At 44.6% G+C, this 16,742-nt stretch overlaps 1 protein-coding gene across 2 annotated transcripts in view; it reads right to left on the bottom strand.

Moving 5' to 3' along the window:
* Positions 1 to 16,742, bottom strand: part of MCF2 (MCF.2 cell line derived transforming sequence) — a 62,531-nt gene that overhangs the window by 9,484 nt on the left and 36,305 nt on the right. For both annotated transcript variants that reach the window (XM_037408091.1, XM_037408092.1), the window contains 17 exons: positions 16,198 to 16,389; positions 15,876 to 16,047; positions 12,769 to 12,857; positions 12,097 to 12,185; positions 11,784 to 11,850; positions 9,848 to 9,963; positions 9,665 to 9,734; positions 9,229 to 9,321; positions 8,796 to 8,888; positions 7,661 to 7,786; positions 6,621 to 6,842; positions 2,988 to 3,080; positions 1,909 to 1,987; positions 1,315 to 1,378; positions 713 to 819; positions 519 to 631; positions 140 to 252 (listed from right to left, as the gene is read on the bottom strand). In XM_037408091.1, the coding sequence (XP_037263988.1) occupies positions 140 to 252; positions 519 to 631; positions 713 to 819; positions 1,315 to 1,378; positions 1,909 to 1,987; positions 2,988 to 3,080; positions 6,621 to 6,842; positions 7,661 to 7,786; positions 8,796 to 8,888; positions 9,229 to 9,321; positions 9,665 to 9,734; positions 9,848 to 9,963; positions 11,784 to 11,850; positions 12,097 to 12,185; positions 12,769 to 12,857; positions 15,876 to 16,047; positions 16,198 to 16,389 (1,898 nt within the window). The remainder of the gene's footprint in view (positions 1 to 139; positions 253 to 518; positions 632 to 712; positions 820 to 1,314; positions 1,379 to 1,908; positions 1,988 to 2,987; positions 3,081 to 6,620; positions 6,843 to 7,660; positions 7,787 to 8,795; positions 8,889 to 9,228; positions 9,322 to 9,664; positions 9,735 to 9,847; positions 9,964 to 11,783; positions 11,851 to 12,096; positions 12,186 to 12,768; positions 12,858 to 15,875; positions 16,048 to 16,197; positions 16,390 to 16,742) is intronic.

Raw genomic sequence — 16,742 nt, forward strand, 5'->3', positions numbered from 1 at the left:
GGAATGAATTCTCCAGCTTTCTGGAATAGTCTAAAACTTAACTGGCAGCTGCAATGAGTGTATCAACAGGCAAGCGAGGTCGCACAGGACTGCCTTGCAGGCTCGTAGAGAGAAGGCAAAGAAATCCTAAAATACCTACCACTGTCCCTCACCATCTTCATGCAAAAGCTGAATTTCATCCCCGTTTTTCACCAGCAGGTCCTCTGATCCTCTCCTCTTGCAGTCTGCAAGGGCTTTGTATCTTCCTGGAGACTGTGGTAGTAAGAAAAAAATTATCTTATTCAGCTGCACTTCATATCATGCAGCTGCTACGTCTGACTGCCGCAGGGAACGTGACGGAGCCCTGTCAGCTACCCTAATTCAAATTATTTCAAGAAACTGTGGCTGAGACATATCCTCATTTCCCAAAGTGAGATATGGAAAATTTGAGAGACATAGACAAGATACATCTGTTATCCAGCGAAGCAAAACAAAGCAAGATGACCAAAACCAGCAACACCCAAAGCTTTGGGACTAACCAGCTGGTTCCCATCCTCCTCTTCAGTGTCCGAGCAGTTGGAGAGGTACTGGTTACCCGACCACTCCTCCAGCCCCTCGCAGATTTCCAGGGACTGTGACATTCCCGGCCAGCCTGCAAGACAGCGTGCAGCTCAGGCTGGGGGTACCCCAGCACCCGCAGAGCATGCCCCGAGGGAAGGGGAAGGGTCCATACTTCTGTGGGGCTTGTTCTGGGGGGACGGGAGCCCACTGTCCAGCATCACTGGGCTGGTGCGCTCCGAGTCATTCTCTTCTGAGCTTACGGAGGCTCTCTGCTGCTTTCTGATTGATTGAAAAAAAAAAAAAAAAAAAAAAGACAGACATCAGTCTTAGTTTTACTTTATGAATGAACACAACTTCACAAGGTTTTGTAAAAGAGGGTGAGAAATAATAGTGGTACTTCCTAACGTATGTTTCTATAAAGGTTAAGGACTTCAGTGCCTAGTTTTAGTTTTTTGGGAGGGGAAATACAGTGGCTATGGTCTGTCTCCTGAATTTGAGCACAGTCTTTGATCTTTGTCTCCATGTGCAGAGGATGAGCAGCTCAGGCTGCGCTGCCAGGCGAGTTCTCCAGGGTGCCCCTCACAGACCCTGTCCCCAGACCACCACCACCGAAGGATGAACGGCACCACATCCCTCCTGACCCCGATGCCAGAGGTCTCAGACAGAAACGGGGAGGGGGGAACAGCACAGAGCCAGGATACAGACAGAGGACAGCGGGTGCCCAGTGATGGGGGGGTACTGGAGGGAGCCCCCGATCCGGCTCCTGGGACTCACCCATCACTCAGCTGGGAGGAGAGCGGGAGCTGGTCTGTGCATGAGCCAGGCTGCTGCTTCTCCACTGTGGGGAGGTCAAACACCATCTTAAAATCCATTTTTTTTATTAGTAACCGTCACACTTGAAGCATCATTTTTAAAAATTAGACCTTTTGTACAGCTCTAATGATTTCCATCTAGAGAAAAACAGGCTCGGACTCTTGCAAAGCACAGACTTAGTTATGATTAAGATGGTATATGTTAGCACAAATCCAATAGTCAGCATGCCACTGAAGACTATAATAAGCTTAAAACTAGGCATCTGCTACGTATCTTGTTGAATTAAGCCTATGATAACAAATGTGAAATAATCCCCAAGGTAAGAAAAAAAAAAAAAAAAAAAAAGTACTTCTGTAATTCATTTTCACGTAAGCATCTGGCCTTTATTGCTGTAAGTTATGTTCTTTCCCTGTAAGACCTTGCTCCAGTATTTTGCTACTAGGCTTCTAAAAATCAATTCTCTGGTGAGAATTAGTGGATTTGAAGATTAGCAATGTGAAAATAGGAAAGGTTCTGCTGCAGAGTGAACGCCACAGAGAAATTGGTCAAATGTACCTTTTATAAGCTCCTGCTGCTTGAACAAAATTTTTCTTATTTCATTCAACCATGCCATCTTCAGATCGACCGTTTGGGCCTACAAGTAGAGAAAATTGTCCTAATTTTGCATTGAGAAACATCCCTTATAATGTGTGAATGAAATTTCATACTTTTCTATGCTGAAATTATCCAAAATCCTCTTTTATCCAGAGCCACCACTAAATTTTAAACATACATGATCTTCTAAAATTGACGATCCTCACTACGCCCAGGCAAAACACTGGAAATTCTGGAGCCATCTCTTACGACACAAGAAGTGCAGGCAAAAGGACACGTGTGCGTGCATCTCATCTCTTTTACAAAATACCTGAAGGGCCAAGTCTGCCTTTTGCATATATGTATACTTGGATACATACATCTGCTTTAGGAATTTAAGTCAGCTACTCTGTTGCAACATGGAGAAAAAAAAGCTAGGCAGAAGACTAATTAAAAAAAGCATCAATCGACAGTATTTTCACAACAGGGTTGTGAACACCCCATTAGGCAAACAGTTCATCATCATCAATTTCTATTCAAAACGCTACAAAGCAGCGGGGGGGGGGGGGGGGGGGCGGGGAACCAGGAAGAACTGAAGAACTCGGGTCAGTTGGGCATTTTGTAGATGAATCCAAAGACTCCTGGGAACAGCCCCACGAGGGCTAAGCCTTTGCTCTGGGAGCAGTTCTGACATCTCACTGCACAGCAGCACGTGCCTGTGTCCATCGAAGCGCGAGGCTCGTTTCCCACCTCAATTCACACAAGCTATTAAGCACAGTAAAATCTTTTTTCCCAGCTATCGGTCTATTTGAGATATTTATCTGGAATAAAAAGGGTCTATTTCCAAGGGGCAATTCGGTCTTCACTTTAAGATGACTTTTACAGTTCTAGACTGGACACCAAGGAGCAGCCACTGGGACAGCTCTGTGAACACTGATGTGGGCAAACAGGAGGACAAAACACAAGTTAAATGTCTAATAATCCTATAAAGACCAACGGGAGACATCGCCTCAACACTGTTATGAGTATGTACAAATATCAGCATTTTTGAAGATACAAACCTGCACGACATAGACCTCTTCTCGCCCACTATACCAGATTTCAAATTTCCGATGATCTCCTTTCACATTCTCAGTTATTCCAACTGCATTCATCTGCAAATCCAAAAGAACCAGAGAGTGAAACATATTACAAATTTCTCCCTTTTCCCTATGTAACCAGACTTTCTGCAGCATGTTAAATAAACCTATTTTCACCCAATTTAACACAATTCATCAATATTAATTTCAGTAGCAATGACTTATCCCCCCTGACCTTCTGCCAGCTTGCTGTATTTACAAAAGCTTTCTGAAACCAATCAATGGACCTTAGGGGACTTTTCATTTGGGCATCAGTGGAACTAACTGAAAAGTCATCTCATACCTCTTTCACCATGAAATTTCTCAGATGAGGCATACGAAGCTTTATAAATGCATGGTACGTTATTTTTCTACATACATTATTTCTGCTGTATTATTCTTTATTTACTCACTTAATTCGGTGTTTCATTCTTTCAGCGATCTTTAAAACCCTTTTGTGAAGCCCTTAGCTCCTTTAGAAATTTCAGTTCAACATCTTCTGGTCCCTAACCACCCCTGTAGTTGAGACGCCATCCCAAGGTTTCCAAAAGAAGGCTGAACTTCTGGATATAGAGCCTGAGCTGCCGTCAGCCTGGCTTTCACGAAGCACGCAGACTTAAGGCTGGATGTGGCTGAACGCGGCTCTACCTGTTGTCACAGACCACTTTTGATCATTTGGATGGAAATGTCAAAAGCCCAAATAATTCAGGACCTGCACAACGTGACCCACCTGAACAAGTAGCTCAAACTATGGTTAGAGACCGAGACGTTCCTCAGCAACAGGAGACCTCTGACCCACCTGCTGAACACGCCACGAAGCTTAAACGTGCTTTAACACCTGACCTCGCATAAACCATCTCCTCACTCAAAGCAGAATTTGTTAGCAATTTATTGCTGATTAACAGATGGTCAAAAATAGCTAAAGTATCCCACTCACGTGTTTTGAAATGGATCTAATAATAATGGTATCATCCATCAGAAATTATTCACGCAGACTGGATTAGATAAACCCAATATAACTGCAAATAAAGCCTTAGAAAGAAGATCTGTTTAACACTGCTGTTCCTCTTCGTTAGTACGTGCGTCCTCAGAGCTTTCGGTCTGAAAGGCTATGACGATGTACAGATCGGGTCATCTGGGCAAACCTTCTGTTCCCAGTTACTTTTCCAAACGGTGGCACCCATTTTCAACGACTATGAACAACCTCAGGAAATAGGAAGCAAGTTGCTCATTAGCTTTTCTCCTTTCTTCACTGGCACAAACAGCAGAGCTCTTCTGAACTGACAAAGCGCTTGCCTCCAGATGCAGAAAGGCCACTGCCGAGCAGCCGTCGGCACTTTCCAGTCTCTCTTTGCTCGCATCCCTCTCTCCACCTGGTCCTCTACAGTCACATTTGACAAAAGACTGGAGATCTGCACTGAACAGGACTGAGCTTGCAAGAAGGTGATCAAAGCCAGTGACCATTTGCACATGCACAGTTTCACACACGTCCATTGGTATTTAAAAACGCACAGGTTAAAATGTGCAGCATAGTCCTGAACATTTGGAAAAACTTTATCCTGTGCAGCATAGTGCCACGATGCCTTAGAAAGCTGGATCAGGCTCCATTCTGATTTTGTGAAAACATAAAAAAACTAAAAAAAAAAAAACAAACAAAAAACCCCCCCAAACTAAAAAAAAAAATAAAAATTAAAGATGTCTAAAGGAAAGCCTAGAGAGCACATCATCCAGCCGCTGCAATTTCCAGTTCTGGGCATCTTGTTTAGCATGACAGTTTATTATACAGGGGCTCCTACAAAACTGCTCAGGCATCAAGATATTAGTAATTTTAGATGATCCACTATGAGGATGTGAAGAAAAGTGCCAGGAATAGAGATCTTTAAGGTCTGTTCATTCATGTTAGTGGATTTAGAAATTCTATGTCCTTCCCCTGACCAGGATTTACTGTCCTCCACTGTCACTGCAATGCAGACCAAGGTGGGTTTGCACAAAGCTCTGGGATGGCGTTCGTCTGCACTGCCTTCCACAGCAGCATGAGGCAGACTGATTCACTCAGCATCGCAGGGAGTTACGAGCCTGCACCCTCCAAGTTACTGAATCTCAGCTGAGGACGCATTTGCCACTAGATGTTCTACACAGCATGTAAAATATGATCCCGAGGGGCTCTCGTTTGTTTTACAGACGTCCAGTTACACAGCTTCTACCCAACAGCTTGCTTGAATTCTGCATCCCCAGAAAACATTATGGCAAAGAAAAATGATTTCCTCATACTATCATGAATCAAACAAATGTCAAGCTCCAGAAACATGATTTTGCCCTCAGCACAGCAATTCTGAAGATGGATGTGTGCGGATGTAATCCTGCAGCATCCATGGATTTTCTAACCTCAACCTCCCAGTGTGGCAACAAAAACAACTGGAAAACAAGCCCGCACAAGGCAAAGAAAAACCCTGGCCACACTGCCTGGGCTCCTGAGCGCAGGATTTTCTCCTCCGAGCAGGCTTTCCCCACGCCACCCTCTTCAGTTGTTTCAAAAGCACGTATGGTGAAACAAGTACTACAGGGAAAACAAGCTCTCCAGAAAGAAAATAATGCTGCTCAGGGAAAACATTTAAAGTGCCTAGACATATGGCCTGGGATTTGCTTTTAATACACAATTTGTAACACACACTGGAGCTGAACAGGCTTATCTACTATTACACAGCTTTCTGACTACTTGTGGCTTCTCCCTCCCCAGACCCTGCTGAGATCAGGGACCTGCAGCATCTGGACCTGAAGGCTCTGCCCCCAAGTGCCCATTTTTTTCCATTCTAAGATATACTCACATCGAGGTTTTACTTATCAAGAAGCACAAGGCAGAGTACTGAGACAAAATGCGATGTTAGAAGTGCTCATCACACGCATTACGGCAGAAGGTCTCCTTTAGGAGAGCACTTTTGGATTTTTATTGATAATAGTTAGCATTTATGGGCTTGGGACAGTTGTTTATGTCCCTCATATTTTGCCATAGGCCACTCTTTTCATCTGATAATTGTACTTTTAGCTGCCGTTAAAGCATGCCAAAGGAGAAGGGCAATGAGAGAGGAAGAGGAATTATCTCTGCATCCTCCGGGCTGGGAAATGGGGCTCAGCAGCAGCCAGGCAGACCCCAGCCCAAGGGAACTCCCTGAGGACCAGGGGTGTGAGGAGCCCCTTGCTCTCCCAGGTCAGCTGGGGAAGATGCAAAGGGACACCCCAGCTTCATGCCCTCACCCCCACTCCTGGAAAGTGGACTAGTGGAGGGGGGAAGACACATTCCCATCCCTGGGACTCGCCTGTAGCTCCATTTCCCTGGCAGGTGCCACCCTATATGTGACTCCGAGTCCATGGGCTCTCCCAGCTGCTGCTCCAGCTGTGGCGGTCCTCACAGCTTATTGCAACCAACCACCTTTCACTGGCATGGCACTTCCATAGGGAGCATCACAGCCCTTAACGGCAGCAAACAAGCCACTGTGTCAGGGCAAAAACACTCTCTGGGTCTGCAGAGTTACTGGTTTACAATGTACATGGCAATGGCCCCAACTAAAAAATCCTTACTTTCAAAAAATGCTTAAAACTGTAGGATGAGGTTTTGTCATATCCGTCTCCGTGCTCCTCTCGTTTCTTGCAGAAGACCAAGGCTTTCTCGTACAGGAACAGATGCCTCTGCATTGGCTTGAACCTGGCAAGATCCTTCATTTTTGTCGGACCTTTTCGGTGTCCTGTCCAAACACTGAAAGATCCTTGCATCAATACCTTCCCCAGTTCGCTCAGGTCACCCTGGTGAGAATATGACAAACAAAAAAAAGAAAGAAAAAGATGTCAATTAAAATGTAAGAGGGCTGTCCAAACAATGACAGGCGCCGAAGCCAGCTCTGTTCCAAGGCACGGCACTCTAAGAATAGGTCTTCCTGGAAGGATCAGATGATCCTTTGGGAGTGACGGCATGGTGCCAGGAGGGAAGCAGAGGTCTCTGGCGCAGGCCTGCAGCTAGTCTGTGTGAAGGGGTACAAGTCAGTAACTGGAAGAACTAGGAAGATAGGAAAACTCGCCAGCTCCTATGGAAGACCAGGTCAAGGGCTCCGGCTACTTCAGTGGGAGAGAGAGCAGATGAGATCTGAGCCTGAACGGAGGTCTTGGAGGATGGACTTCTCAAGGACTGGGACCAGCAGCTTAGGAAGCCAGCCTCTCACCCTTCTACAAAGCCCTAGGAAAGACAACCACTTCCTTGGGCAAGGATCAAAACCAGACTCAACAGAGTATTTAGTTAAATGTTGAATGAGAAATGCTATGAAGACACCCCGGGCGCATCCTAAGGTCAGCCAGCAGAGAACGAAGGTGTATGCTGGAAAAATACTCTCAAAAACCACAAGGTGGCAAGTGTGGGCACTATGCAACTTCTGATATGTCCTTTGCATGCAGATATTTTCCAAAATCCTGAAAACAGATGGAACACTATCACCTGTAAGAGCTTCCTGATCCCATTAACTTTGCAGCTGCCCTAGTGTAGTTTGTAGCTCATACGTTCTGGGACACTATCCATTCCCAATGCCCCACCTGGCCTTGCGCAAGGTCTCTCATTACCCAAAACTACTCACATCATATCCTGTTATTGAAATCTGATGCATAGAGTCATTGACTGACTTTAGCAAATCCAACATCGCAACCAGAGCTTCCTGAAGTTCCTGAACTCCATCACAGCTCGTGCTGTACTTTAGCAGCTCCTGAAAATAGAAATGGAAGAGCATGTGTTTGCACTTGAACAAAGCAGATCTTTCCATCTCGCCCAGAGTTTCCAATACCCAAAAGCAACCTACACCTCCTGAGTTTCTTTTTTCATATGTCACTGGAAAAAAACATTGACTCTAAACCACAGACAGTATGAGGTGGAGAACAGATCACTGAAGCATGGCCCATTTTTTTCTGGGTTTCCTTAAGAACATTGTCAGGTTATAGAGCAGCATCACGCTCATCTAAGTTCTGTGTGTTGTGTTTCCTGCTGGGTAAGAAATAAGGAACTAAGGCTCAGGTTTCCCATTAGCTGCCAATACGCCATATTTGCCTTCAGATGAGGTGGGCAGCAGATGATTGTCTTCAGCCTGGCAGACAGAAGGAACAGAATTTACAAAATCTAGAGCCTTCAAGTCAATAAATGGAAGGCAGATTAGGGAATTATACCATTGTTATAAAATTACTTTCATTTCAGATCTCCTGTGCCCACCTACACACTTCACGTGTACTCATCTCTCATTCCAGAGGCTAGGAGGTAGGGTACAGAAGCCACCACCCCAGTGTTATTCCACTTTACAGAGTGGCAGTAACAGCACTGCCCTGCCTCAGACAGGGGACACAAAAATAAACGCATTCAAGATTACAGGCACTATAACAGCCTGAGGAGAAGAAGAGGTGCATCAACATATTTCATTCATCGTACTGGTCGTGACCATCACGATCATCTCTCGTTCAGTTTTCTTAGAAGTGCTTCTGTCATTTTGCATCTCTGAACAGATTCAAACAGTCCTTCTCCCCTCAAAAAACGGCTCATTAAAAGCCCCTGTTCCTTTTTCAGGTACGCAAATCATCTTCACCGAAAGACACTATGGAGGGCCAAGATAAGCAATATGTAATCTAAAGCTCTGTGCTGATTTACAGGTAACCCTTAATTGAAAAATAAAACAAACTGGAAAAACAAATCCATCTCCTGATGTCCTTTCAAAGCAGAATATGAAATACCTTCAGAAGTAACTGGTATTTTGTCAGGCGCTGCACTGGTTTGAGCAAATAGGAATCCAGCCCGAGTTTGTGCTCTAATTTTCTTTGGCATTCCTGGAACAAAGAATTCAGATTAAATAAGTTCTGCACCAACTATAGGTCGTTATTCCAACAGCATGACTAGTATGGTTTAATGACTTCAAAGGTTTCATGTAAAAACATCATATGGCGCCTATAACTAAAGAAATTTCATAAAAACACATAAAATAATATCATGAATTTTTTCATGATGCTGAAACTCCTTGTGTACAAGAAACTCCAGCTGCTATTTTTGTGAAGCTTCCATGCGATGGTGAACAGAATATGCTGCAAAATTGTGGGGTACTGAGGAAGGTGTTTAGGACAAGTGAGTGTCCCAGGACGACGCCAGCCTTGGCAGGAACAAACAGCTCACCTGGAAGAAGGTGCTTTCAGAGCACTGCCTCCACAGGGACTCCGACCGGGGCTTGTTCTGGCAGTATTTCTCATACATCTGGAAATCCTCTCGCTGCAAGGGAAGCCGAAAGGCAAGTCACATGCATGCAGCCAAATCAGGTGAACACCCAAATTATAAATTTGCTTTTATCTCTGTTGCCAGCTTTAATATCTAAAAGTCACAGAGTGTGGGTAAAAAAAGCACTGCTGGGAATCACAGCAGCCTGCAGTGTAGTCACGACTGTTGCTCTCCCCCATCTGCTGCTGGCCACGCACCTACGCTCCTGCCTGGCTGTTGGTGTTGCGTGTCAGAAGCGTCTTACTCAACTGACATAACTGAGATGTTGCACAGTGCGACAAATCAGAAGAAACATTGGCCTTCAAGTCTGCTTTATATGTGAAAATGAGTCACCCACCCTGTCTAGGAAACAAAATCCCACTCTCTCGGGTGCTCCCAGGCAGCTTTCCAAACTGTGCAGGAAAATTCTGCAAGAGATGGGAGAAGAGACAAAACGCAGTGGCACACAAGGTATGGTTTGGGTATTTAATCATTATAGGAAATCAATCTGATAAAAAGGGGAACAGAGCCAGCATCGTACTTGTTGTGGAAGTCGTATATCTCGGGCATGTTTCCGAAGAGGACGTCCTTCCTGTTCCTCAGCACGGGAGGCATGAGGATGAGCATGGCAGGGTTATCCATCTCAGCTCTGTAGCCCTGCAGGATGCAAAAGGGGCTCATCACTCAGTTGGTAAGGCCTTGGCTTGGCATCTCCTCGAAGGCAGATGAAAAGGGGACATGAACAGATTTTCAACACAATCTGCTTTGCTTCAAAGCGCAACATCCCCTTTAACTCCTTATCTGCATCTCTAAACCCCTGTCCTTCAGCCCCTGGGGCACGTGGGGTTGTGGTCCAGCAGGGGATGGCTTGGGATGGCCCCTGTAGGGCTGGCCGGCGCCACAAGATGCTCCCTATTCACCAAAGGCAAACAGCAGCCACTTGCTCCTCACTGTGGCCTGACTGCACGAGAGGTCCCTGAGGAATATTTGTCTGGGTTGACCACATCTGCTGCTATGACTGTGGGACACAGGAGTGACAATGTGTTTGTACGGGGTACGCAGTTACACACAACCTCACGGGACCCAGCGCAGCGAGGTGACTTGTTACAAAGCAGAGACAGCTTGAGGTCAGAATCAATGGGCTTTCTGCTCTTGTACAACGCCTGCTGAGCACTGGGGTCTCGCTCTCCTCCATACTTCAGGATTTCTGTCCTCTGTGGCTCCACCTGCCTCTTGAAATCACAGCCTCCCAAACCAGGGAGGAGCTGGAAGGGACAGCACTGCACTACAAACTGCGTGGTGGAACTAAGAAATAACGCACAGCTCCCCTCAGTAACATCACATCACCGCACCAAGGCAAAAACATTCACCGGGTATGGTGAATACCCTAACTGCAGAAGGCACGGGCAGAGCTCAGGACCGCCGCGGCAAAGAGGACATCAAGGTGGCTGCTAGCCACAGCTCAAGCTGACCATGTTAGTCACCGAGATGGCACAGCACTGAGGCCCTTCCAACCTGAGTAGCAAAAATCTTTGCAAAAATGTCTGCAGTATGCACAGCATGTCTTCTTTGGCTTGCCAAATTAATCTCTCACACTCATTATGGTAGGAATCAGTATTCCTCATACGAAGCAGGCATTTTGCAGTTGAGTAAAGATGCAGTAGAAGATAAGTACCTGTAAAATTAGTCATTTGTATTTAACCACTGCAAGCAGGCTTCCCTCTTCAAAGGAAATACTATTTTCAGAAAATCTGAGTCTATCTGTCCATTTTTCTCTATCTAGACTTGATATGCATGGTAATAAATCTATGTACCTGCCAACTGCTTTATCATACAGAGTATGGTTTAACAACAAAAAACAATCAGTGCAGGGCAATTACATGTAACTACCTGCAGTCCAACAGATTTATATCCTGCTTGCTCCTGGGTGAGAGAAATGCAAGGGGGGAGAGCTATTTAACAGCCAACTTGTTTTGGCCATCAGCAAGAGTTATTTTGGAATAAAGCAGAAATGTCTAAAATGGCAGTATGAGAAATTATTACCTGGTTTCTAAAGAAACGTGCTTTACACAATCACAAATTTCACAGCATTGAAACAGAATCCTCCCAAGGATAAAACACAAGCTTCTTTCTTTTGTTTCCAAAAGGTAAAAGAAATCGAGGAACAGTTAAAAATAACAGCTTTTTGTACACTTCTCCAGGCACTGATAAAACTAATTACCAGTGCTTTTGCGTACAAACAGAAGGCTTCTCCCTCATTCTAGATGAAAAGCTCATCCTGACACCAACTGTTCCTGCAGATGCCCCCAACAAAGGAAAACTGGGGAGATGACTTGAGCATTTACGACTAGCTTGGGATCTGACAGTCTGGTGGAAACCTGCCCCATCACATTTTTGCTCAGTTTGACAGAGCGGCAGGTGCCCTTTTGTACAAGTTGCTGGGGAACAGCAATGAACAACCTGAAAAAGTCACTCACCGTCAAAACAGTGAAGAGTTCCTCTACGTACACTCTCTCAGTTTCTATAAGCTCATTGATGACATGGCTAAAATAAAGAAAAAAATAGAAGTATATTATTTTTATGCCTGTAAAAACCCCACAGGCAACCAGTGCAGTTCAACAAGCCCAAAACACAGTGCGACCTCATTAATAGCCCACATAGGGACGATAAAACGGGTAAAAGCACAAGAGATGAAACCCAGGTCAGGTTGGAGGAACACATGCGCTGGGCAAGGACCAGCTAGAAATAAACTCACTTATTTTGAGTGATGTAAACAGGGTGAAAACTTACCCTTTTAGTATATCTAAGTTGTCATCACTGTCTGAAATAAAATACTGCAAGGAATTCCGTTTTTCCTGATAGTCATGCATTACTTCAATCTGGAAAAGAAATGGGAGGCACTGGGAAGAAGAGCTGCAGGGAGGTTACTGCAGAGGCAGGACAAGCCCAGCCCCTGATACCGGCACAGGAACTCTGTGGGGAAGGATAAATTACGTTTCCTTTTAAGAAATCTTTTGTGACACAAAATTTTGAAAGGGAATAGTGTATAATAGGTAGCCAAATATTCCCAGAAATTACTCTGCTACATAAAATCTGAAAATACTGGTAACGTAATTCATTAATGCAGAGACCAGAGAACAGTTTCCACTGGGGAAATATCTGCAGATGGGCATTTTCTTAATAGACATCACTGTTATGCAAAGAACAAGCTCAGGGAATTAACATGCAGGAAATCGATATCTGTGACTCAGGAAAACAATCCGAGATAGATCTCAGGTGCTGGACTAATCCAACTAAGTCATATGGATATGAAAGGTTTGTTGTTTCAGGTTTTTTTAAAGGAGGGGAAAAGAAACCACCAAAGAACATCTTCAAATCAAAAGCACAAATACAATCAATATTTAGAAGGGTTTCTGTTTTTCAGTCTATAAAACTCATTCTGATTTCATGACTAATTTTTACCTTGCGAGAACTTGGAGTTTTTCTTGACGTTTTCTTTCCAGGAAGAGAGAGATCAAATGAAAATTTCAAACTGGAATTAAAATCCACACCTTGGGTAGAAAAAAACCCATAATTACATTATGCACATCTGTAGTGAAGGACAGGGTTCAGACAGAAATAATAAGTCACGAAGAAAAATGGGATATGTCTTAAGAATAAATAATTAGTTATCTAATACCACAAACAAACTGACAAAATAAAGGCTCTCTCAAACAACAGTACTAATAGCAAGTAGCACAAGTCACATGGACAGTCGCGAAGGCCATAAAGTAAAAAGTAATCAGAAAAAAAAAAAATGTCCATTAAGTGAATACTGTAATCAAAACCTAACAGTCTGTGAAGCCTGTGCAAATGACGGAAAACAATAGAATCAAATAACCTACCAAAAGGAGTATCACCTACTGGGATATTGTTTTAAAGTCCTTTTATGAACGTAGGGCAAGACGCTCAGCTGGTATAATTTGTTTCTCCACCTTGGAAGAATTTATTGATATTGTCAGTAAATAATTACAAGTTGTAATACTGTGGAATACAGAAGTAAACTGGAAGCTTAAAAATAAAACATCAATCTCCCTATTGAGTTGTACAGCATCTCCCAAATACTTCCTAGTCCTGAATAGCCAACAAGGTAATTCCTCAGCAAAACACGCCTTCTCCCCCAACATGAATGGCAATCATGAATTTCTCAAGAATCTCACTGGCCTCAGTGACAGCTCCACGTGCCAGACTGCAGCCACAGCAGCTACACCGAATTCTTAGATGGACCAAAAATTAACACATTCTGATATGTAATATCCACCTTATTCACAAATAGAAGAAAGAGGCTGGCGATGTTTAAAAAAATAATTTAAAAATAACCTGGACTAATAGGCTATCTTTCCATTGGGTCAAAAAAGGTATCACAGCACACATGAATGCAAGAGCAGCTGTGCCTAGGTTTGAGGTTTGAGCAGTGCTGACACCAAAGAGCCACCTTTGTGAAGCAGAAGATGTAGCGAGAAAAATGGATGCAGAGGGATATGCAGAGAGCCGGCAGCCCACCTTCACCTGGGGCTGCTGCCAGAGAGCTACCACCGGCGGGGGCCCACGCCTCCACCTGCACATGCACCAAGCAATCAAGGAGAGCGCTCTGGATGCTGCAGAGCACATCAAAGGCACATGTGGGGTGCACCCCGTCACGGACAGGAGGACCCAGAAGAAGGGAGGACTCGCCAGTGGTCCCCTGGGGAGCACACGGACCGGAGTTCAGCGGGGGGTGGTCACCGGCTGTGGTTCTGCTGCAAGGGTGGCTTTGCTCCAGCACGCGGGCTCGCGCCACGCCGCTGCTGTGCATCTCGCTACGCTCTACAGCTCAAGACAGGACAGGTTTACTCTTTTTTTTCTCCCCAAAAAGTGGTTTCAAAATTAGAACCGCATTTATCAGACGGGCTTCAAACCCAGGGCAAAGATGAAAGAGGAAGCGTCTGTCCTCAGACAGAAGAGGAAGGGGGAGGAAAACGAAAGAAAGAAAGAGAAGACAAAAGTAATGTGCTCAGGGGTGGCTTGGTTTCAATCCACACCATAAAACCCATCCGTCTCAAAGCACTCCCGGCGGAGCCCAGCATGCGTCTTTGACACTGCACGTCACGCCAGCAGGCCTGCAGCATTTTGATGTTTTGTATCAAACACAGGCCTTATTAAAAAGCTCTCTTGGCGTGATCTATCCAAAGAGGAGCCTTTTGTCTTTCCCTGCTTGCTGGCTCCGCTCATTTCAACACACTTGATCATCTCTTTCAAGGAGAGGATTAATGGAGGATACCTGCGCTTGGCAGGCGACCGAGTGCCTTTGCTGGAAAAACGTGCACCCCACAAAGGCATGAAATAAGTCCAGCAATTGATGATGGTCTCACGACATCCCACGGAGGTGGCCACCCATTCACCCCTACTCTTCCAGTCAATAAATCCTCCTTAACATTTTCCTGTTTCTAGGAAGCTGGAAAAGTTACATTAGGCAAAATGGGCAATGCTCTACTTTGCAGATTCAGAGTTTTTCTCCTGATCGAGGAAAGGGGTTCACAGAGCAGTGTGGTGTAGTGAAGGTGGCAGCAGCCTGAAAAGAGGAAATCTGGGATTTACTGGCTGCACTGGCCTGCATCTTGAGTAGCTTAATTCCCCTCACTGCATCTAGCTTCATTCCTCTCCCTCCACTAGCCTGACTATTTACACTGCTGCTGCTGTATGACACCTGCTGCAATTCACCATTACCAATATTCATCAATTCACGATAAAGATTTTGTACTAAAACACAGATGTTTAATTGCTTTATGCAGTCAGATCACTGAATTTAATATTCCCACACAACTTAGCATGTCCCTGGTTTAAAATACAAGGATGTTACCTTGGAATACTTTTTAAGTCTGATACATACAGGACTGCCAAGGATGAAAGTTTTAATGTTATCATTTAAAGCTAATATTGAGCCACATCCCATTACCAAAATCAGGGCAGAACATTCAGTGACCTCAGTTCAACCAGAATTTGTACCTTTATGGACAGTAATTATTGTCCAGCAGGATTTAAGGAAGACATCCTCAAGGAATCAAAGGGAGTTAAGCATCCACCTCATTTCCGTTCATAAGATCTGAGCCCCTCATTTCTCCAAGCTCCTTTGCAAACATCAGTCCGACTTGATGCCAGCCCCAGCTCAAGACAATCGCAGACAATAGGTATGCTAATAAATTTAAAAACATTGCCCTTTTTCCCTGTAGCACTAATTTACCAGGTTTCAGCCCAGTAGGATGCTAGTAAAGCAGAACTGGAAGCATGTGCTTTTTACGGCTCTCTTTTTTCATTGAGTAGGAAGTGAAAATAAATACCAAGCAACCAGCCCCATTCTTCACACAGGTTTGAGAAGCTAGACACAAAAATTGGAAAGGTAATAAATCATCTCATATACATTTAGCATTATACAACAACTCTGTACCAGCCAGCAAGCTTTAGCTGGTTTCTCAAAGCTGCCCTTAGTCTTACTCATCCTGCCTCAAAGGAAAATTATCATCTGAAAATAGCATAAACTTAAAAGATTTTACCATGTTTAGGAGAGAACAATGGCGATTTTGATCTCGGTGGATTTTCTGGCCGAGGGGCTACTAACTGGACAGGTCGCACGTGTTTATCCAACAGCTTCTTGAAGCAAGATTGCCGATTCTCAAACATGCTTCGAACGTTTTCAAGCTTGACCTGCACTGACTGTATCTGGCACTGTAGAGAGTGAAAAGGACTCCTGTGATCAAATAACCACCATAATTTTCCACTTTGACCCAAACCAGAGGACTACAAGGGTGATGACACTGCAACACAGTCCGACCCTGCCCTTCACCTGTGCAGCAAGGAACTGGAAGGGCTGCTTACCTTCAGGTCAGGTGTTAAGACTGACTCAAAATCATAGCGTAGGGCTTGGGGATCATAGTTTAAGTAGGCTGAAGAGCTTTCAAGAAATCTTTCTATGTCCTGGAGAGCTTTCTGAGCGCCTTCTTTAGACTGGCACTTATCCATCTGCTGGTTGGCGAGCAGGTAGGCACCTTCGTCACAGCACTGCAGAGCCTGGTAACAGCACAGGGCAAACACAGGGAGCAAGACTGTCAGCAGCACCCCTATGAAATCAAGGTTCCCATGAGGAATATCTTTTACTGGATCTGTATTTTCAACTTGGAGCTAATTAGTACTCCTAAAGACCTCAGCAGCTATTGCATTTTGATTAGAAAGTAGAAAGGCCACATTTTTTCTGGAGGGCGACTGCAGTCCTCAACATACCCAGCCAAGTTGCGCTCCCACTTGTACCTGGCTAAAACCAACGGTAAAACTGACACCGAAGCACTATTCAGTGCATAGTTGAACCAAATGATAAGCAGATCTTTATTTATCCAATTTAGAAAGCTGAAGGGGGCAGTACAGAG

The sequence above is a fragment of the Falco rusticolus genome, chromosome 14, assembly GCF_015220075.1.
Source record: "Falco rusticolus isolate bFalRus1 chromosome 14, bFalRus1.pri, whole genome shotgun sequence".
In the NCBI taxonomy this organism is placed as follows: domain Eukaryota; kingdom Metazoa; phylum Chordata; class Aves; order Falconiformes; family Falconidae; genus Falco; species Falco rusticolus.